At 43.2% G+C, this 23,007-nt stretch overlaps 2 protein-coding genes across 4 annotated transcripts; one reads left to right on the plus strand and one right to left on the minus strand.

Moving 5' to 3' along the window:
• Positions 1-401: 401 nt before the first annotated feature.
• LOC135501067 (H(+)/Cl(-) exchange transporter 7-like) lies at positions 402-12,132 on the plus strand. 3 transcript variants are annotated; one of them, XM_064792805.1, is made up of 20 exons: positions 402-512; positions 1,041-1,163; positions 2,282-2,534; positions 3,239-3,256; positions 3,741-3,880; positions 4,203-4,332; positions 4,521-4,601; positions 4,958-5,133; positions 5,271-5,607; positions 5,915-6,109; positions 6,439-6,662; positions 7,276-7,329; positions 8,490-8,632; positions 8,837-9,008; positions 9,198-9,375; positions 9,794-9,960; positions 10,062-10,241; positions 10,397-10,487; positions 10,672-10,767; positions 11,107-12,132. In XM_064792805.1, the coding sequence occupies exons 3-20, from the start codon at positions 2,319-2,321 to the stop codon at positions 11,626-11,628; spliced, it is 3,120 nt and encodes a 1,039-aa protein (XP_064648875.1). In that variant the 5' UTR covers positions 402-512; positions 1,041-1,163; positions 2,282-2,318; the 3' UTR covers positions 11,629-12,132. The 3 variants fall into 3 exon arrangements, with proteins under 3 accessions (XP_064648875.1, XP_064648873.1, XP_064648874.1); XM_064792803.1 differs by lacking the exon at positions 7,276-7,329 and adding an exon at positions 7,773-7,829; XM_064792804.1 differs by lacking the exons at positions 1,041-1,163; positions 7,276-7,329 and adding an exon at positions 7,773-7,829 and having other exon boundaries at positions 424-512.
• Positions 12,133-12,148: 16 nt separating this feature from the next.
• LOC135501025 (neurogenic locus notch homolog protein 1-like) lies at positions 12,149-21,784 on the minus strand. Its single transcript, XM_064792744.1, has 9 exons — positions 21,727-21,784; positions 20,915-21,145; positions 20,509-20,693; positions 20,000-20,216; positions 19,249-19,458; positions 18,904-19,086; positions 13,324-18,315; positions 12,837-13,133; positions 12,149-12,559 (listed from the first exon to the last, which is right to left on the minus strand). The coding sequence occupies exons 1-9, from the start codon at positions 21,782-21,784 to the stop codon at positions 12,309-12,311; spliced, it is 6,624 nt and encodes a 2,207-aa protein (XP_064648814.1). The 3' UTR covers positions 12,149-12,308.
• Between the last annotated feature and the right edge of the window lie 1,223 nt (positions 21,785-23,007).

Here is a 23,007-nt window from a genome sequence, read left to right on the forward strand (position 1 = left end):
ACAAGTGCGAATAGTTTTGGATGTACTTTGAGATAGGAGAGACCCCCTTCGGTGACATCGGTGACCCATAACATATCTCCGACCTGGCTCCTCCCTATAGTCCCCCATTAACAACCGCCATTCAAGAGAATTCCCAGTATATATTGTCTCTACTACAAGGATCAGCTGGTCCGCCCAGAACAATGAGAACTTACCATTCACAAGGCCTTTCGCCAACTAGAGCGTGTAACTTCATCGTGCGATTTATAGACCTAGGTTTTCGAAAAGCTCTCAACCAAAATGGAATCAAGTCCGAAATAATGTTTTGGATAGCTATTGAAGCCTTCTTCGTTCGTGTGGAACGATGTAGCGAAGATTCTAATAAAGGGTGACATACTTTCTATATATCAATTGATAAAAAGGACCTATTACCTATATGCGAGTCCTGCCTTTTGAGCTAAAGCCTTAAGTGCAAGTTGTCTTTGTGGTGAGAATTTCATTCTCGAACTCGTGGGAGGACCATCAGCTGTCACGTAAGTAGCCTACATCATCAATTTATAAATTCGAGATTTCAAAGCCAGCGTTGTCAAAAGCTGATTAAGCGAGAACAACCTGAAGAACAACGTGAACTAAGGACGACTATGCAACATGAACATGAACGCGTTTTACTGTAGTTTTATTATATTTGTAGCCCTTCTTACCTCTTACTTTTTTACCTGTTGCCCTTTTTACCTTAGTTTTCCTATCAATCACCAGCAGCTAAAATGCTAAAGGGCCCGATGAAATACTAACGGCTTCTGAGGTGACAAAGACAACCAAATTTATAGAATATAATCATATGCCAGCATGATATAGAAAACTTTCTTTTTAGATTTATAAACTTCTATAAAATAAAGTTGAACACAGAATTTCATCCTTGAGAATTTGGGAATGTTGAATTTTGGACTTTGAAGGTTCCTACTCAGATTTGACATGCCATTTTCATAACAACTTTCGTCGCATTTTGATGCCGAACACTGATGTTATCGTCTATAACACCAAGTTTTATTAATTTGATTTAGAATATGCTGAGTACTTCCTGAAGTTTCCAGCAAGACTACTTGACATGTAAATGAAGTTTAGTGCCTGATTTACACTAGAAACTCAAGTCAGATGGACCCTACGTATTTTGGCTGGCCTGCAAGGTAAAACACGTTTGCACTCTTGCATTCTGGTATGCCCAGAGGCCCGAAACTTAACATTTCACGTTGTTTACTGTTTGAAAGAAAAACAATAATGTTTGTGATGGGCCCTAATCCTGATTGTTGAGGCCTTAAAGTGTGATGTAATTGCTGTCTTAAACGATTTGACATTTTTGTTTGATAACTGACAATGCGTCATAAGTATGTAAGGCAAAAGATTAAAGTAATATCAAATTACAGTATTCTATACACATGGGACTGTTTCTAATCTTAACGTACTAAGTATTCTCTGCCAAAATAATTCCTTCACCAACGAAGTGAGTCAGCTTCTCTCTCTTCCTGGTTCGCCCAACTGCAATGTCCCAAACCGATGATACCCTGGTGATAACCTCCTCCCTCTCCATACATTTCCCTCTCCGGTTACTCATCTGACAAATACATCCTGGCGCCAGTGGAACATGGGGGGGGGGGGGGGGGTGTTCCTGCGTCAGTTACACAGTTTCAATTTTCAATTTTACATATTTATATACAAAAGATGAATTCGATGATTCCTTCTTACACACTAAATGCTTACTATTTTAAAAAAATCATGAACTGAAGAGAAAAAGAAACAATTCTTTGACAGCTCTAATGTTAAGAATTTCATTCTATGATACATGTAAGTTCATGCCAGATTGTATGGCGCACATGCATGAGTTGACGCTATTTATGACATTAGGGCACTAAGCATGAATGTCATAAAGCCATCCTTTAAATGGCTTTGAGATTTCTATACAAAAAACCCCAGAAAGTCATAACAAGGCACACTAAAGTTGACCTTTTATGACAGCGATAACGATAATGGTTTTGATAAACATTTGGGATAAGTTAGTACACTTACATTTACGGATGTACATGTAGTGCTATGAAAAAAGTTTTTTTCTAACGATCCAGGGTAAATGAGTCTGCGTCATGATCCATTACACTCCCACAGCAGCGGCATCGTTCAAACAACGTCTTTCCTCATGGCAGTCCGAATTCGTCATCATTTTGGAACCACTGCGTCCGGAGTGTAATATGGAGAGCTAATGAACCTTATCAGAAACCCTTAACACAGACTTTGGTCATTTTCTATGTTTCAGTTAAATGATGTTGTTAAACTGATCTCAAACCTTCAAAATGGAATTGAACAGTTCGCCCCAAAGCAGTACGCCCTTGTCATCCCACCAGCATGGCGCAAGGTCGCACCATCACCATAGCCATGCCCACCATAGGAGGAGATTCCACTTCGGCAAACGCCATAGCAAGTTGCCCATGAAGGGCTTCCACGGGGACGACCTGCCTGAAATACACCACGAGGACGATGCGGGTCATGGCGCCGGGTGCTGCGGAAAGGTATATACTTTATCGCAAAATAGACTTTTAAGTTTTGGTAAATTTAGCAAACTATACTTACTCTATATTGTTTTGTAAGTTATCGAACATTGCTTTCAATATTTCTTTGTCAAGGTTTACTTGTTTGCTGGAAAGAAGCTACTAAAGTAAAAAGCTAGCGGGGAATGCTATGTAAAATCGAAGAACTGGGGTATATCAGTCTGAACCTCATGGTCCATGCTCCCTTTAAACGAAGCCGGGGTATCTTGAAGATGCTCATTGTTCTGGCCTTCTTCGAATCTCATAGATGACTGAGCATCTCAGATCTTGCGCAAAGAAGCGGGTAAGGTAAACCTTTCCGTCATGACTCCATCCCTGTTGTGTTTATGTTTGTCTCTAACTCCTAAGTTACAGAAATGTATGTTTGCTTACCCTTTTTTCTTGAACCATTACTTACTGTAACAAAAGAATAAGGAGACTGTCTTTATCTTTCAACGTTTCAATGTCCAGGCCCCGGTTTTTTAAAACTGCGTTCTCGCTAACGCTGGTGTTATCTCCTACTACATGTAAATATCGGGTTTGACATTACCAGAGATATGTAAACAGTGTACTTCGTTGTTCGTAGCTCTTAGTAACGGTTACTAAATTTCCCAAATAAAGGTAGCGTTAAACCTTTTTTACGAGAAAGTCACTAGCATTGAGTTTAAAATGCAGCTTCATTACAGGTCAAGGACGAACAGAAGGTAAGACCCATCTTGATTTCGCCTTCCTGGTCACCGTCAAGGTCACTGCTTTCTAAGGTCAAGGGCATTTAGTTTAGGCTTCCTTGGGTATTGTCAAGGTCTCATTGATTCGTCCGAACGTCATAATACTTTAACGTTATTTTTGTTCATGTTTGTGGACGAGATTTTCAATACACAGACTAGGTTCTAGATGCAACCACTTATAACCATTGCTTGGGCTGATAGAGTAGCTGGTGTAAAGGAAATTACAGTCCTAGGAGCTGATGTACTTGGTCCCATGAATAGAACGTCTCGTGCAGTTACACAAACTATATCATGTGTTCCCATTTTATAGTGGTTCCCCTCATTGTTTTGGTAACACTAGAAACAGATGGACACGTTGAATCATTTTATCAAAGTGAAGGGAAAAAGGAATGCAGACGGCACCTTCAATCGTTCTGATGCGTTGGGCTAAGTCACAACGGGTAACGTTCTTTTTTATTAGGGTCGAGACTTCGCTAGCGTCTTCACCAACCATCGCTACACGGAGGCAGAGCGGAAAGTCCTACTGAATTTCACCAGTTTAGACTATCTGCCTTCCTACAGTGAGGCCTACAAAAAATGGCTGAAAGAACAACCAAACAGGTGAGATATGGGTAAGAGGAAAAGGCTTAAAGGGACATTTAAGTGGTGGGATGAACTTGACCATGAGTAAGCTACCCCTTCTTGCCACCACTCGTCACCACTTGCAGTACCATACATACGCCGGTCTCTAATAATGTTTTTTCTGTTCTGCGAGGCAATTTTGGACATCACTTGTGAATTTCAGGCAGGCCTCTGGTTACATTCTGTTCTAGTTAATTGTTTATTCAATGTAGTTTAAAGATTTTCAATCATCCGGTTTGGAGAAGTCACCGCCCAGTCTCTTCGGTCGTTTTGTGACACTCGGTCTCTGCTGTTTCTCCAGATTAGACTGGGATCGATGGGTGATGATGGGATTGATAGGTTGCAGTATCGGCATTGTTGGCTTCTTCCTCCATCAAGTGGTCGAGATCATTGCTGAGGTAAAGTGGGAGCACGCGGAGGAGTTCCTTCATGTAAGTATGTAGGGAGGGTAGCGTGATGGCGTAGCGTTGTTGAGGGATGTTGGGAATGACAGGTTTCAATATCAGAATCGTCGATTTGATGACTCGAATTCAAGAAGAGCTCTGGCAGAATAAGCCTTTGCAAAATATCATATCTGGATAGAACTTCAATGAAATATTTCCGCACATTCATATTTTAGCATAACGGCATAGGCGTGGCGTACGGATGGGTTCTAGGATACAGTTTAGTGTTTGTTGGTGTCTCCTCGGCAAGCGTGGCGGTAGGTGGTTAATTAAGCATACGTCCCCACATTCCATCTCATCCAATTATATTGGCTTTCCTCAAACTCATCATATAAATAAGTTCAACAAAGCAATTTATTTAGCAGCCATTTCCCCATTGTTTTGAAACTAATATTTGTTGAAGAAATGTCTTATTCATTATAATAGCCAAAGTTAACATGTGCCAGCTGAGCTGTTGTCTTCTAAAGCATGACCGACTTAAATACGGAGAAGCAAATGGCCTTGCGGTCCCAAAGTGAAACCCAAGGCCACCAAATCGCAAAGCCATTCTGATTAAAATATTGCTGCAGATGGATGATTGCTGCAAGTAATCGTACTGATTTCTCATTTTCAGTTCATCTACCCAGCTGCTGCGGGCTCTGGCATCCCAGAAATCATCGGTTTCCTCAATGGCACTGTCGTCAGATATGCCTTCAACCTCAAACAACTGGTTATCACATTCTTTTCGTGCGTTTGTGCAGTGGGAGGTGGACTTCCGGTGGGACCGGAAGGCCCAATGATCCACATGGGGTAAGCTGATACTTGATCGTATTTGAAAGCTTCCGTCGAGTTGGTTTCCTTGCATCGCATGAGATGACGACATGTACGCAGCCGACCAAGTGTCATTTTAGCTTACTATATGTGCATTTTCAAAACAATCCTTTCAGATCCATTATTGGAGGGGGCCTGAGCCAATTCCGTTCGCGGACGCTTAAGTTCGTCCTCCCAGCCTTCGAGAGATTCCGTAACCCTGAGGACAGGAGAAACTTCACTTCAGCGGGCGCCGCAGCCGGCGTGGCCTCCGCCTTCGGGGCGCCGGTTGGAGGACTCCTGTTCGCCATGGAGGAAGTGTCGTCCTTTTGGAGCGTCAAGTTGGGATGGATGATTTTTTTCTGTTGTATGATTGCCACGTTTACAACTGATCTTCTCAACTCTGGATTTGGTGGTTTTCATTACTCGGGGAGCTTTGGCTTGTTTCAGCCTGAAAAGTACATCCTATTTAGAGTAAGTTTTCGAATATTGGAGGAAGTGGTGTTTGATGCCTTTCGACTGCACAGCAGATAATAAAAGTCATGAGATTGACATCAGTTCGAAGTATAGCTACATGTACGACTGTTCTTTTTCTTGATATAATGAGATTTCAAGATGGCAGCAGAGCAGCCATCACGAGTTCTATCAGGGTATGCCTAAACCCTTCTGCTTAGTAAAGTAATGAACTACACGTTCACTGACATTGGTGAAAGGTTTTGTACGAACTCTTGCTTTATTTGGAAGGTTATCTCTAAAGTTAGCTTCTTATATCAAATTCCAGGTAACAAAAGCCATCCCAGTGAACCTGATGATGTTTATGCCAGCCGTGGTACTAGGAATTATGGGGGGTGTTCTAGGCGCTCTATTCACCGTTCTCAACCTCAAGATAAGACGAATACGCCGATTGATCAATTCGAAAATAAAAAATAAACATTTGGAGAAATTAAACAAGTTCTGTGAAACAATAGTAATCATGGTGAGGAAACCTTTAAAATATTGGCGCTTTTTTTTCGCTAACTGGAAGCCAGATTTACCTCAACAACAACATCACATGGCGTCACAGCGGCGACAACATCATGTGATATTGTTGTTGTGGAGGACAACTGAAAAGACTCAAGTATCAAGTAAGTTGTTGCCAATGAACAGATCAATCAAGTGGATGATGATTTATCTTTTTTCTGACTTTGAGAAACGTTGAACGGGAGAATTAGCTAAATGAAGTTTGATTCATTCCGCAGAAGTAAACATGATTACAGGCAGGCACAAACTGTAATTTACTAACAGTTTCTTCTGACTCGACTTCAGATACTAATGGCCACAGCCTCGGTCTTCCTGCCAATGGCTTTCAACTGTCAGCCTCGAAGTTGCGAGATCATGGAATCAAACGCCACAGACGCTGTGTCAGCAGGAACACCCGCTCCCCATGTCGCACCTGCTTCGGGGCACCACCGAGTTGGACGTTCTGCAGCGGGCCATGGGGCCCCTGCTGCTTCTCATGGTAGTCACGGTTATGAAACGCCAGACACGAAGTAAGTCACCTAAGCCAACAGCATCAGCCGTATGGAGAGATTTTGTCCTAGCCATGTACTTTCAGTCGATTACCAAGGAGAGTGTTGTTGGTTACTCTCTCAAATCAATGTGTGGCTCCTTTCGACCATAGTATAAGAGTTCGTCCTCTTACCTTCAAGAAACCAAGATTCTAAATGTCTATGTTTGTATGTTTGTATTTCAATTACTTATTATTTGCACGTTTCTATCAGATAAGAGTAAGCAGAAGGGGACATGTATGGAGTATTATTGACGATTGTGCGGCTCGTGTGTGTTATCAATGGTCTGTCGTGATCGAGTCCTGTGCTTATGACACTCGTAAATCGTCTTCTTACTAATTAGTTGTACGATAGAATAATCAGGGATTTTTTCGAAAAACGTCGTAAATTAAGTACTTACATACATCGTACTTCGTCATTCGTCGTTCATATAACCCCGCTCCTACTCGGTAATGTGTTGAAACATCCGCCAATCTGAGATACTTAACCCCGACTTTCTCACGACCGAATCCAAGAGTTGTTATGCTGTAATCCCAGCATTATCGGCGTTAGATGATCATATAATGACAGTATGATGATGTGGTTTCGCTTCCAGCGCTACTCGACGAACTACCATAAACGAACGAGGTTTTACCAGCGATATCTCTTCGTAAGTCTGGTTGTTCTCATGCATGGTTATGGTAACAGGCAGAACAAGCTAATGTGCTTTCTACTCAACTTATGTTCTTGATCTTTTCCCCTGTGTGTTATTCATTGTGCATAACCTTAACTAGTGTTAACAATGCTACATTTGTACATTCTATCTATTAGGCTTACAGCAGTTTGTACCCTTTTTCAGGTTAGAGCCAGCGATGTTTTACCCACCCCGCCCTCCTCCCTTTCGTATCTGTTTCAGAGTTCTCATTGTTACATGTACATATTGATATAATCAGGATAACAAACGATTTGCCACATGGCGATTATGACAGCTATCGCCAATGATTCGCTCCTTATTCCTCATGAGCATATACTGCCTGCCTTACGCTTTGTCTCCTAAAGCTTTCGTTAAGCTTCTAGGACAAATAATGCTTTGCTTAAATTTGTATATTACAGTGCTTCAAATTCTCGTAAAACTTTGCAGTATTGGGCCTATACCCTTGATGTATCCGCGTAAGTTTATCCAGTTTAACATATAGTTGAATATAGTTAGATAGATTTTTCCCTCAAAATTTGAAGCTTTCAGGTTGTGCTGTCATTATTTTTGTCCCCTTGTCTAAAATGGCTTCAGGGAGCATCCTGATGTAGGACAAGTAGACTCCCAGGCAGTCCATAGTCTCCTTCACATGGCCTGGTGAAAGTACGAAGCCGATCATCCTTGCCCGGAGTGTAACCAGGCTGTGCTAAGCTATAAAGAATCGTGTTTCCATCTTCAGGCTGTGCTTTTCATCAACCGACTGGACACCTTCGCAAAACTTCAAAGAATGAATTAGCCAATGGACTTCATCCATTTTTTCACGCACTTTCAATTCTTTTTGATATACATGTAGATAGAACACTCTCTTCCTGCGAATTTCTTCAATGTTACATCTTGTCTTTGAGGATAGTAGTTATATTTCGGTAATGGCTTAAGCAGTGACACCGTTCAAATGCAAATCTTCCTTGATATATCGTTTCCACAGCGTAAAAATGTGAAGTGATGATTAAGGGATGTGAACATGAAAAATGTGAAGTGATGATTAAGCTGATGTGAACATATGCAAATATACAAGGTAATAGCTATTAAAATAGAAATTTAATTCTGTTATATCATGCTATCCATTACCAATACAGAGCTGTGATATATGATCGTGAAAGAGGAGTATGCCTGACAGACGCCGATCATCCGATAAAAACCGGTCACGTGGTTTCCTACGTCTGCGCGAAAAGGGAGATGAACGGAAGTAAGATCATCCGCCATGGAGAATACAACGAAGGTAAATGGGACTACCGCAGAAAACATTCGAGAAAGAACTTGAAGTCATTTGTGGGAGGTATAATTCATGGAGGTAGAAAATCTACGTTAACAAATGGCGTACGCATGTTGTGGACAGGTTTAAATTTGGATCCCTAATAAGGGTTGTTCACCACAGGTATCGTCACACACCTATTTTTTAAGTATTTTCCCACCATCTTTTCAGTCGCAACATTGTTCTTCTGCCAAGGAGCCATGGCAGTGAAGCATCTCTTCACTAGGACCGCCCACTACGAGTTTGGCTACACGAGTTTGATTGCAGTCCTTATCATCTACTTCCTACTTGCCTGTTGGGCGGCGGGGAGCAGTGTGTCCAGTGGTATCGTGGTCCCCATGCTGTAAGTGTACCGTTGGATGCAGAAGAAATATCATCTTCACCATTATTTCCATTAGGTTTGAAAAAAGACAGGGCGTGGACAGACGGATGTCAAGAACAATACTATAGCATTCGATCCTTTCCAAAAAGGATTTTTGAATCAGGCAGTTTCAGAGTTGTCTATTTACCATAATGCCTTCTCCTTCCTCAGCATGATCGGGGGCCTCTACGGTCGGATCATCGGCCTTGTGACACTCGACATCTACGGCGGTAAAGTCCCCACTGAAGTATTCTGGGGGTGGATCGATCCCGGGGCGATGGCGCTGATAGGAGGTGCTTCATTCTTTGGCGGTGTGTCCAGGTTGACGCTGTCTTTGACGGTAATAATGGTGCGTAATGAACCATCTCATCTCTAGGTTCTGTTCTTACCAGTTTGGCTAAGCATATCTTAATATGGCTTATCCCTCCATAGCGCTAGTGACTTCATCGCACAACGAAGAGTTTTTGGCGAGGAATTCACAACTTGGCGGATTGTGAAAGCATGCGTTCTCTACTATTTCCTGCTGTCGCAGGCGGGGAATCGTCGCACATTCGCTGCAACTACAGACATTCCGTTTGACCAGCATAGAAAAAGGACAAGAATCTCACGATGGCGCAAGAACAGTCGCGACAGTGGGATTGCCCGCTTTACAGAACACGACAGTGCCAGTTGAATTAGGCTACTCAATACAGTGTCCAGCCAAGAGAACCTGATACCGAAGACGATGCCTTACACCGGTTTTCAATTCAGACATTCCTTTTTTTCAGATTGAAATAACGAATGACGTCCAATTCCTCCTGCCCATTATGACGGCCATTATGGTGTCCAAGTGGGTGGGCGACCAGATCACCCATCCACTGTACCATTCCATGCTAGAGTTGAAGTGTATTCCTTTCCTGGATAGCGAACCTGTTGTCTTCCACGACCACGAACTGTAAGTATCAGTTTGATCTTGCCAATCGTTTCTTTGCGTGAACATGGTGTTCAAGTTGGTCGCTCATCCTCTTATGTTGACATTCACCTTCTATTGTACAGGCAGAATCTCGAATTTTACGAAGCAAGACACATCATGCGTAAGACCATCGTAGTGTTGCGGACCAAAGAGACGATTCAGGACCTGGCCAACCTCATACTCAACACAAACTATGGTGGTTTCCCTGTGGTACATCCTGATGGAGAGTACGGGTTCGAGGTGGATTATGGATACATCACAAGGTGAGAATATATGGCGTTAATTCTTCATATGCATTTTTTTAGTAACCTTTTGGAACCTAACTTACATGTAGTTCAACACTGCATGTACGTCCCTGTTGACAGCAATAAGCTGTACGTACAACTGTTACTACTATTAAAAACTAATTTACTTTCAGAATCGAGCTGACTGTGATCTTATACCAAAGTGACTTTTGGAAGTACTCAGAGGATGGCTTGACCGTTACATCCGAATGTCCTTACACCGAGGTGAGCACACAGAACACAGCCATTCATGTAAAAGACTTCCGAGGGAAATAAGCAGAATTCGATCGCTGTGCCATTTAATCTACCAGAAATATACATTATGATGGTTGAACGAATGACCATCTTTTTCACTATTCTTCTTTATCATCGTTTGAAAGTTTCTCTCCATTCTTCGTTTTGATTACAGGTGTGTGTTGACCGCATCATGGAAAAGCAAAGAGCTAGGCGGGAACTGGCCAAATACTCTTCTGAAGCAAAATGGGAACATATTTGGATTGACTTAGTGAGTTACACCGCTTTTGCTACTGATGTGTCACTTACATATGCTTTGCGAATGGTCAGATATCGGGATACACTGTCAAGTTAATAAGCATTTCTTCCACGTGAAAATTCAACTCGACCAAATTGCTATCTGCTACCAGTATCTCTCTCTCTCTCTCTCGAGGTTTTAAAGACGCTCTATAGCGGTACAAACCCACACGTGCGGAAGTATTCTTCGTTGTTAGCAACAACTGGAATTCCATGTTTACTCGTAGGTAAGCTTTTCAATGTATAACCCTACCCATTCGAATGAAGAAAATGAACACGCAAATCATCTACATATACTCTGTTTTAATTGCAGGCACGATTCGTCAACAAGTCTTCCCCGACAATTCCCGAACACTTCTCGTTGCATAGAACCTATATCCTTTTCCGCACGCTCGGTCTCCGCCACCTGACAATCGTCAACCAAAGGAACCAAGTGGTAGGCGTCATCTCGCGAAAAGATCTCATGGGTTTCAACTTGGAGGAAACATTGGAGGCACTACGCGAAAAGGAAAACGAACCCAAGGAACTCATCGTCGATACCAAGGTTGAGGGAATAGAAGGAGGAATTGAGCCCCTCATCAACGAGAATAATAGTATTAATGGGAAGGACCCGCGGATCCAGATCGATGGACAAGAGGTGCTTCTCAGACCGAGAAGGACACGCGGCAAAAACGTGAGGATGAGCCGAGATCTCACACGGGAGCTGAACGCACCAACGAATGTCGAGTTCGATGGTGACATTACGGAGTATGATCCGGGCCCCTACATGGATTCCCGGGTCTCGTCCTGGATCGACTCGTCCCGATTGAACTCGGTCATTGATCCCAGAGACTAGCAAAAGTGCCGAGAAATATTGGGTCAAAGTTGTTTGTCATCCATACACCAATGCTAGGGTGTCCTCGTTGATTTTTAAAATAAACCTTCAGTGCTGAAGCTAGCGAGGTGTTGTCCGGTTTTACAGAGAAACCTCAGCTGGTTTGAGTCACGAAATGAACTTGCAATTTTCGGACAATCCGTCCTCTGATTTGAATCAAGATGAATTCTTGTTATATCGTATGTGCCATATACATTTTTATGTTTTAATTCTCTGGTAGCTAGGATACAATCACCCATACACGCGAGTACGATAGAAATGGTATGTTCACCAATACACGACTCACATAGGAATGCAGTTTCACCAGGTCGTAGTACTTGTGCATGTTTTATCTTGACTGTACAACAGAACTTTTGGCAAGTAGTTCTAACGCACGTCCCTGTTCTCGTCATATAAATCTAATGTTCACGAATGTGCAACTGAACTTGAGGTAGATTTCTGTTTACTAAAATTTGATGTAAAATATCAAGTATTTGCTTTGATTTTTCATTGCCTTTTTCTAAGTACGACGACACTGACCTCGAACCCCGGCCAACCCATCGCAACCTTATGGTTTCACTCCTACTGGAAGAACAGTTCGGCGGGTGATGAAACTGAAGCCAGTAACAATTCAAGATGCAACCCATATAAGAAATGCTACATCACACCAATTTTTCTGATGAGCTATCAATCATTCTGGCAAACCTCATCCGTTTTGCAGTGAATTGACTCTCCACTTCTGAAGGTAGATACTGTCCTTTAAGATTCCTGTTCCGGCGGTACAAAAGCACTGCTGCCACAACAAACACAACGGCAAAAAGTAGGGTTATGAAGATGACGACCAAAACGGCGGTGATGTCATTGTCATCTTCTGCTTCGGACTGTTTTCCGACTTCATGTTGGCAATTGGGCCCTGCAATATCGAATTATAGGAGATGACATTAACCAAATGATACCCTCGAGCCTCCACCAGGAACTGGCGTGAGGGTGCATGCATGTCAAGCTAGTATATACTGACGCAGCAGGCAATGGTCTGACGAGTAAACAGAAGGGCACTTAAATGGAGAAGGAGAACATAGCTCTCATGACTCTATATTCAATTACATGTGGCCGTGACAATGTAAAACGATGTGCAATGTTCCAAACTGGTCCAGACGTTCCTTTGACGGTAATGGAAACAGAAGTCGTACCTGTAAATAGTAAAGGACACTGGCATGTGTAATTTCCAATCGTATTGATGCATCTGCCGCCATTTTGACAGATATCACTTCCGATTTTGCACTCATCCACATCATCCTGGCATCTAACACCATGGAAACCGGAACCCTCACAAAAGCACTTGATGCCATTTTCGATATTTTGGCAAGTTCCGTTGTTCTTGCAGGGGATGTTGTCGCACGGGTTTGAAATGTCTTGCTCGCAGTTGTTTCCTGTCCAGTTTAACAGGCATGTACACTGGTAGGTACCTGGCAAGTTGGTGCAAGTACCTGAAATCATACTTTGAATACTTAGCATTGAAGTCTGGCACAAAGATGGAGGTTTACTCATCCATCACAACAACTCGTTGCGAAATCCTGGGTCCAGAAGGTAGGGAAGAGAGCTCTTACAAAATCTCTTACAAGGAACGCTATCTGTTTGCTATCGGGAAAAAAAACTGGTCAAAATATATTTCCTCACCTCCATTTTGGCATATAACGTTGACTTCCGAACATTCGTCGACATCGGATTCACATCGTTCTCCCGCATATCCAGTGCCTGTACAGTTACAATGATAGCCGCCATCCGTATTCGTGCAGCGGCCGATGTTCAGACAGAGGGCACCTGCACACTCTTCGATTTCATGGTCACAGTGTTTGCCTTGGTAACCAGTGTCTTTGCAATCGCACGCATAACTACCGTAGCTGTTTAAACATTTCCCATTATGTCTACAAGGTGAGGATTCGCATTCGTTCTGATCAAGTTCACACAAATCGCCACGGAAACCTGCTGCGGAGCCGGTGCAATCACATTCAAATCGGCCATTTTTGTTGTTACAGTTTCCGCCATTTTTGCATGGCACTGATGCACATACATCAGAAAGCACATGACATGTGTCACCACTGTAACCAGTGTCTCTGCAATTGCAATAATAAGCACCGTACGTATTGACGCATTTTCCACCATTTTTGCAAGGCGTTGCAAGACACTCATCCTCGTCCTTCTGGCAACGATTACCATTATAACCAGTACCAGTACAATCGCACAGAAAGGATCCTGGAACGTTCGTGCAAGTGCCTCCGTTTATGCAACGTCCTAGTTCACATTCATCGATGTCATCTTCACAAAGCACACCCTGGTAACCAGTGTCTGTACAGAGGCACTCAAATGCCCCAAGTGTATTCGAGCATCTTCCTCCATGTAGGCATGGCGATTCATTGCATTCGTTTACATCAACACTACAGCTACCTCCGTCGTACCCAGTGCCCCCACAAGCGCAACTAAAAGATCCTTGGGTGTTTTTACAAGTTCCCCCATTTTTACAAGGAGACAGCAGACACTCATTCTCATCTACGTCACAGCTGGCCCCTGAGTATCCAGTGTTGTCACAAATGCAAAGGTAACCTCCCTGAGAGTTCACACAACTACCGCCATTTTGACATTGTAATTTGCTGCACTCGTTTTCATCCTCGGTACAAGAGGTACCAATGAAACCGGTACCACTGCAATCGCATTTGTAGGATCCAGGCGTATTCGAACATTTTCCACTATTCTTGCATGGAATGTTTGCGCATTCGTCAAGGTCATTTTGACATTGGTTACCAAAGAAACCAACACCAGCGCAATCGCACCAATATGATCCCACAGTATTGACGCATTTTCCGCCATTTCTACAAGGGTTTGTGTCACATTCATTACGGTCGTTTTGGCAACGGTTTCCTTGGTAACCAACGCGGCTGCAATCACAGCTGAAAGAGCCGACGATGTTGATACAAATGCCACCATTATTACAAGGTGAACTTTGGCAATCGTCAATATCCTTAGTACATCGGTCGCCATAGTAACCACTTTCACATTCGCAACGAAAAGATCCATCAGTGTTAACACAAGTACCATGTTGGCATGGCAACTGTTCGCATTCGTCTACATCGTCCTGGCAACGATTGCCGTCGTATCCGGTCCCAGCACAATCACACTGAAATGACCCAGGTGAGTTTTTACAAATCCCACCATGAAGGCATTGGACAGTCTGCTGACATTCATCAATGTCAAGATTACATAAATCACCACGGAAACCATTGTCATGGCAATTGCATTCAAAGGAATACTTATGGACTTGGCAATTAGGGCTTTTGGTACACTTTTCTATCTGACAACTTTCATCGTACCAACCACAGTCTTCTACAACATCCTTACAACTACATCGTCCTTGGTATTTGCAGGAGGCCCCGTTTTGACACGGGCTACTAAAACAGGAATCTCGTATTTTGTTGCAGTATATCCCGCCGAAACCTGGCCCACAGGAACAGCTATATGTACTCACTCCATCAATACAAGTCGAGTTGTTCTCACATTTGTGACCGACACAGTCATCCTTGTTGACTTCACAGAATATCCCAGAGAAACCAGCAATACACTCGCAAGTGAACGACGTGTCTGCAACTTCAACACATGTTGCCCCACTGAGGCAGGGGTTAGAAGAGCAGCCCCTACGATCCTCCTCACAGTTCTTCCCCCCAAAACCATTCAGACAAACGCAGGTGTAGGCTGCTGATTCGTCCTTGCATGCTGCCCCATTTTGGCAAGGATTAGACGCGCACTCATCCGATTCAACCTCGCAGAAGTTCCCTCCAAATCCTGGAGGACAACTACAGCTGAAACCAGAGCCAGTGTCTGAACAACTACCCCCACTTTTGCACGGAGCAGAACTGCAAGGATCAACACGATTTTCGCAGACTATCCCATCATATCCTTGTGGGCATTCACAGGAGAAACCATCCTGGCTTGACTTCAAACATTTTGCCCCATTCCTGCAGGGCACCGAGAGACATGGTTCTATTTGATTTTCACATACTATTCCCTCAAAATCCGATGGGCAGTTACACTTGAATCCCCCACCAGGTACATTGATGGTACATTCTCCTTCATTTTTGCAAGGATCTGAAAGACACTCATCGGTTAGTTTTTCGCAGACATTTCCCTTCAATCCTGATGGACAAATGCATGTGAAACCGTCTCCTTGGTCTTCTTTCAGACATGTTCCACCTGATTTGCAAGGGTTAGATAGACATGCGCTTATTTCTATTTCACAAAGACTTCCTTTGTACCGAGGAGAACAACTGCAGATGAAACCATTTCCATCTACAGTTTCAGAACATGATCCTCCATTCTGGCAAGGATTTGACAAGCATTCATTTATGTCAACTTCACACAAGTTCCCCTCAAATCCAGTTGGACACAAACAACTAAAGCCTTCATCGTTAGCTTTTTCCGAGCACGGTGCACTATTTCTACAAGGTTCCAGAAGGCATGCTTTCATTTCTTGCTCACAGTAAACTCCGTTAAAACCAGGTGAACAAATGCAGAGAAACCCACTAGCTGGACTCGGCGACTGGACGCATACTGCACCATTCTGACATGGGTTCGAAAGACACTCGTTCTCATCAACATCACATAACATGCCGCCATAACCAGCCTGACACTGGCAAGTAAAACCATCGTCTGAGAGATTTTCAGAACAGGTGCCGCGGTTTTCGCAAGGGTTCGAGTGACAAGCTTTGATTTCGTTTTCGCAGAGCTGACCATCAAAGCTAAATGGACAGAGACATATAAACCCCGGACTCCTGTCACTTGTGGAGCAAGTTGCTCCGTTGTTGCATGGGTCAGACAGACAGGCATTAGACTCCTTCTCACAGAATATTCCTTCGAAACCATATGGACAGGCACACTTGTATCCTCCCGCGATGCTCTCCAAACATGATGCTCCATTGTTGCAAGGGCTTGAAAGACACTCTTGAATATCTATCTCACAGGTCTCTCCTTTGAATCCAGAAGAACAGGCGCATAAGAAACCTCCTCCGGAGATTTCATAACATGTTCCAGCATTCTTACAAGGGTTTGAAAGGCATTCCTTTGTATCGACTTCACAAAGAGTTCCCTCGAATCCTACTACACAGCTACAGGCAAATCCTAGTCCTGGGCCATTCTCGATACAAGAACCACCACTTCTACAGGGATTTGAGAGGCATTCATTTGTATCTCTTTCGCAGAGCATACCAACATAGCCATCAGGGCACTTGCATACAAAGTCCGTCTCCTGATTGCTTTCGCTACAAGTCGCACCATTTTTACAAGGACTAGGAACACACTTTGCTACGATACTCTCACAGACTCCTCCACCAAACCCTGGCGGACAAGCACAGCTAAACCTTCCAGGAACGATCTCGGAACAGGTTCCACCATTCTTGCATGGGTTCGAAGAACACTCATCCTTATCATTCTCACAGAATTTTCCACTAAAACCACTTCTGCACTTGCAAATAAAACCTCTTCCTGGGTCACCTTGGAGGCAACTACCGCCATTTTTGCAAGGTGAAGAGACACATTCGTCTATGTCCTGCTGGCAGAATGGACCACCAAAACCCTTTAAGCAGATGCAGGTAACTCCAGCTTCCGGTTGTGCAAGATCAAATTGGCAAGCCCCAGAGTTCATGCAAGGAGACTTATCACATTGGTCAATGATGCTTTCGCAGGTTTCACCAGTGTAGAGGTCGCCGCATACGCATTCAAAGTCGTTCTTTTGGCGTTGGCAAGATGCGCCGTTCTTACAAGGAGTAGAAGCACAAGCATCGGTAAACTGGCAATACTGTCCATAGCTACCTCTATTACAGCTACAGAGATACCCAGGACCTCCTGGGGCAGGAATGCACGAACCATTTTGTCCACATCGGTGTGTCTGACAGGCGTTGAAGGTTTGACATACGTTTCCCTCATAATTCTCTGCACATTTGCATGAGTAATTCTTCTTACCGTCCGTAGGGATGCAGGTAGCCCCATTGCGACATGGTTTAATGGTGCATGCACTTATTTCTTGGCAATTGTCCCCAAAATAGTCATCGGTACAGTTGCACGAGTATCCGTTGATTTCGCTAACGCAATGGCCATCATTCTGACAAGGTCGACATGCACATTCATCAATGTTCTCTGTACAGTTTTTGCCTCCCCAGCCCGGAGAACACTTGCAAGTGTAATCACCAGGATATACAGGCACACATGCGACGGTCGTTAGAACTGTACATGGCTTCAGCTCCGTGCAAAGGTTGACAAGACGTTCACAGTATGTTCCTTCCGTTCCAAATCTACAGGAGCATGAATAGCCAAGGTGTTGATCAATGCAAGTCGCCCCATTTTGACAAAGGTTTCCGCTGCAGTCATCCGCACTGACATCACATGTCTTTCCTGCCCAACCGTCCGTGCAAGAGCATTGGTAATCATCCCAAATATCAGTGCAATTCGAATTACTTGGACATGGATTTGGTGCGCACGCATCTTCTACTTGGCATCCAGGTGACATATCTTTTTTCAGAATGAAGACCCCATCTTGGTTATTTCCGTCAGCAAGGAGCAAGCGATGTCCGTTGAAATAAACATCGCTGAGACATCCTTTGAATGGTTGTCCTTCATCATTAGTGCCTGAAGTTAACAGAATATGAGATATAATTTTTTGAACAGAAAAGAAACATTTCCTGGTTTTGCCACAGCCAAAAGAGTCTTCCCATATACTGATTGCATGATGCTGATTTTCATATCAAGCGACTTATTCCAGAATGCTTCCTCAATTGTAGTCTGTCAGCGTACATTATCAGTATCTGTTCGACCTTCATTGCTCGACCCGGCATTACACAGATGAGCAAAGTAAAGCGGATGGGGAAGGGAGAAGTTAGCGAACCAGCCCACTAGACATTGGATGACACTGTTCGCCATTTGCTCTACCCGATGATGCAAGGATGAGCAAGAGGAAGGGAAAGTATAGGGAAAAGGAGGGAGTTACCCGACAATTTTCTGGAACGACCCAAACAGACTGGGTGTCATTGCTCCTTGCAGTTCGACCTTTGCTGCTTGATTTGTAAGAGCAAGAGGAAGGGAGACTGTATGGAAAAGGAGAGTAACCGAACAGGCTCCTTGGACCAGCGAAAAGGATATTCTATTCGACGATGCACAGATGAGGAAGAGTAACGGAGCTGTATGGAAATGGGAGAGGAATCGTACGTTCTTCCTTACCCTGAAGAATAGAACCAAACTGTAGAATGATCCTGTCATCGAGACCGTCAGCGTACGGGTAAAAGTTGGTGTCGATCCTGGCCACAAAGTTACCCATCGAGACTATCACGTCTCTTCCCTCACGCTGCCAGGAGATAGTAACCCAGCTTCCTTGGGTGAAAGGAAAAGGTTTTCCATCGTCATCTGGAATTTAAAGTTAGAGGTCATGTTATACCAAAACGCTGGACGCAGAACGACTTCCAAAACTTTGATGATTGATGGTCTGACAAGGTTGCCGGCGACGCGTGGCATTGGGTGAGTTTGATTAAATTGGCTCTACAGATGACTGTTGTCACATATACTCACCGTCACCCTTGACAACCAAAATGCCGTCAACGATTTCAAAGTTCAGCCACGTGGTCGGCTTGCTCTCTGTGTAGAAGATGAATTTCGCAACATATCCATTTAAATCACGCGATCGGAAACGGAAAGACCCATCTTCGCCAAAGGCGAATTTCGCTCTGTCGACCAATGCTGTGACATAACTTCCTTTTCCATCGAATTTGATAGTTCGGTCTGAAAGTAGGAGATAGGTTATCTTGACAACACCAGCTTACCATTGATACCGCTGCAAGCATAAAATTTAGAGAATACACAAGGTACGTTCAGATTTGAATTCCAAGCAAAAATATGTTATTCACCTTTTTCGTTTGTCACGTTAAAGCTTTCCTGGTGACAGTAAGCTCCGCTACATGTCGCCACTGAGCATCCAGGTAAAACTGTGACGTCACTGACCTCATCTAGGTATATCGCTTTTCCATTTAGGAAAAAATCCTGAAATGCAATGAGCCATAAGTGCCATTAGAAATGAAAGATATCACAACTCCGATGATAGAGAAAGAGAAACATGAATTTTAAACAAAGTTTGTCGTCAATTGTTTAGTCATTTATACTGATACTGTTTAGTAATGACTAATGTAACTTACCCCAAGGCACCCAGATAAATTCAAGACAGTTCGAATATGGCTTCGAATGTAGGGTGTAACTTTTGTGACGCCTCCTATCATGACGTCGCGAAACAGGGCCCCATGCGTTTCATATGTACGACGAGTCTCACAGTTGCCATCGGCGGAAGTTCTACATTTTCCCAGAAGAACCTTCACCTGGATGGTTGTTGGCCCAGTCACCACTGATAACTCTAATTCCGCCTGGCCTTTCTCAAGTACCTCGGCAACGTTTAACAGTGGCTTGTCATTTCCACTAGAAGTTGAAAGCATCACGACGCCATTTTCTAAATTTATCCCAAAGTGATGAATCTGGTCGCTTTTGTATGTCTGGAAGAGTAATCAGACAACGATTATTAGTTTCGATAAACTTTCCAATCGGGTCTCATGTACACCCATCAAAGCTATACACGTATGTGCACACAGGGGTAACACTAAGTACCAATTTTTGCCCTTTAAAGATAAATCGATTTCTCCGGTCTGATCTTCATACTTATTGGTTGCCTGTTTCATTTCTTTACTGAAGAAAGTTTTCAAAACGGATGATTACCTCAGAATACAACAGAATCGCGTTCCAGCTAGATGTGATAACGCTAAGTCTCATCTGGTCGTCATCCCCTACCAGAGAAACAGGAAATGGCGCCATTCTTCCATCAATAGTCGTCCATGTCACGTGGTTACATGTGGCGCCACTGGTGAATTTTGAACATGCACACTGGAAACCGCCAGAAGTGAGCTCCAAACACGTTCCGCCGCTCTGGCAAGGGTTGGAGGCGCATTCGTTGATGTCCTCTTGACATGTTTGACCTGAAAATGAAAAAGGATTAGTCAAATCGACAAGGCAATTGTTCTATACTTAATGCTGGAATAATGGTTTTGGCGTTCTGATTGTTTGGCAAGCTTCCTTTTTACTGAGGTAGGGTTTCGCCAAGACAAGATATCAGGCTTTAGCAGAAGGTAGAAAGTCATTCATTTGTGAAGTGCATTTTCCATCATGGTGGAATCAAGTCCATTTTTCTTCTCCTCACCAAAAAATCCTTCTCTACAATCACATTCGAATCCGGAAATGAGATCACGGCATGTAGCTCCATTCCGGCAGGGGTTAGAACCACACTCATCAACATTGACGTAGCACGTGACACCAGAGAAACCAGGAAGACATGCGCAGTGGAAAGCGTTGACCAGATCATAACAGGTGGCGCCATTGAGGCAGGGGTTGAAGAAGCCACACTCGTCAAGGTTATCTGTACAGTCTTGCCCTGAAAAAGAATTGAACAAGAGTAGGCAAACTTGCATAATGTCCCTTGAACAAAGTACTTCTTTGGTTGTAGCATGAAACAGGGTGTAAAATATGTAAGGTTATTTCAGGCGTGATTAGCTTGGTGAAGTAGACATAATGAAATGCTGCCACAAAGGAATAAACACTGATGACAGGTCTCTCAACATAGCATTATTTTTGGAAGATAAGTGAAAAACAAATATTTTACAATCGTTTCAAAAAGATGACAATTTAAAAATATTAAGTGATACATTTAAGTTTATTCCTTTATGATGGTATCGAACAGATCGGAATAACTAGTAAGTGTTCTGGTGATGCTGGAAAGGCTACGAGACACTTTTGGGCAAATTGTGAGTATAAGAGGATGAATTAGCATGCACAGGCCAATCGCCGAGGATGCTGATATTCGTTTCCTCTCACGAGCAGGAATAGGGGAAACTTTCAAAAAAGTGCGTCGATATTAACAAACTTCACACTGGTCGTTCGTAGTTCTTCCTAAGGGTTGCGAAACCTGTTTGTTCTGTGTTGTTTTGAAAATACATGTAAATGTACTAACCTGACCATCCAGGAGTGCAGTGACAATGATATTGGGAGCCGTAAACCACGCATGAGCCACCATTTTGACACGGGTTTGATTGGCAAACTTGCGCGACAGTAAAATCTGAAAAATAAACCAAGTTTGTTGTTAGAGATGAGATGAAAAAATGGACCGTAACTGAGTAGCAGTGTGTTACAGAGTTGGCACTTAGCATTGCAATACCCCCCCCCCCCCCCTCCTCCAATGTCTTTATTCGACGCGACTGAAAAATAACAACAACGATTAACGCGAATAAAAAGCACTATGTAGGCCTACTGATACTAAAAGGTTAAAAATGATACAACTAACCTGCGAATATAACGCCCAATATAATCGTCCACTGCAGCAAAATCGAGAAATTACTTTCAATGTTCATTTTTTTGTCTGTCATCAAGGGATGTTTTGAAATAATTCGTCAGTTACAACGAACGTGGTCCCTAGTTCCCAAAGCTTTTCACGAACATGTAAGTGATTGGGCGTTTTCTCCCTGATAGGAATCCAACTTCAAAGTTTCAGAAATCGAACACATTTAGTGGATACAGCGGTACACATATAATATTCCCGAAACGTATCCCTATTTAATAACGGGCTTTTCTAATACATGCCTAAGAACGGATATAGTACATGTTGATGTACATTTTGGTAAATAAGGCATCCTATTGGGTCGTTCGGACCCCTGCTCCTTTATTGATCACACTAGTGACTGAGTCGGGCTTTATAAGGGTGTAAGGTGTTTGATACAGTTTTTAGTTTGACGGAGCACGGGTGTGCTTTTTCCGGTATTAATAATAAATAATGTTGAAAACGTATTCTGGGGTATGGGCCATGATTTCGAAATGCACGCAGTGCCTGATTATCGATTTAGTCTGGTGAATACATGTAGTTAATTAATTAACCAATGCAAAAACTCCATCAATGATTTAATTTTGATAACGAGGCATTTGTATTTTTCTCATTTAGCCTTCCCAGGCCTGGATAGTAGCTTTTCGTAAAAAAACTTGAATATACTTCGCAGTGGTACGGTACAATGTACTTCATAATGATTACCTTTTGTTATCTCTTTGTGATTGGCAACTTGTTTGCCAAGCCAAAAAAAACAATTCTCTGGCGCGGCAGAGAGAAACCACGATGGCCAGATATATGTAATGGACAAGAGTGGCGCAGCAGAGAGTGGCGACGATGGCCAGAACTTTGTATCGACATGAGTGGCGCAGCAGCCGGGCTTGCCAAATAGTCACTTCCTTATTTTTAACATGCATAGGGAT

The sequence above is a fragment of the Lineus longissimus genome, chromosome 17 (genome assembly GCF_910592395.1).
Source record: "Lineus longissimus chromosome 17, tnLinLong1.2, whole genome shotgun sequence".
In the NCBI taxonomy this organism is placed as follows: Eukaryota; Metazoa; Nemertea; class Pilidiophora; order Heteronemertea; family Lineidae; genus Lineus; species Lineus longissimus.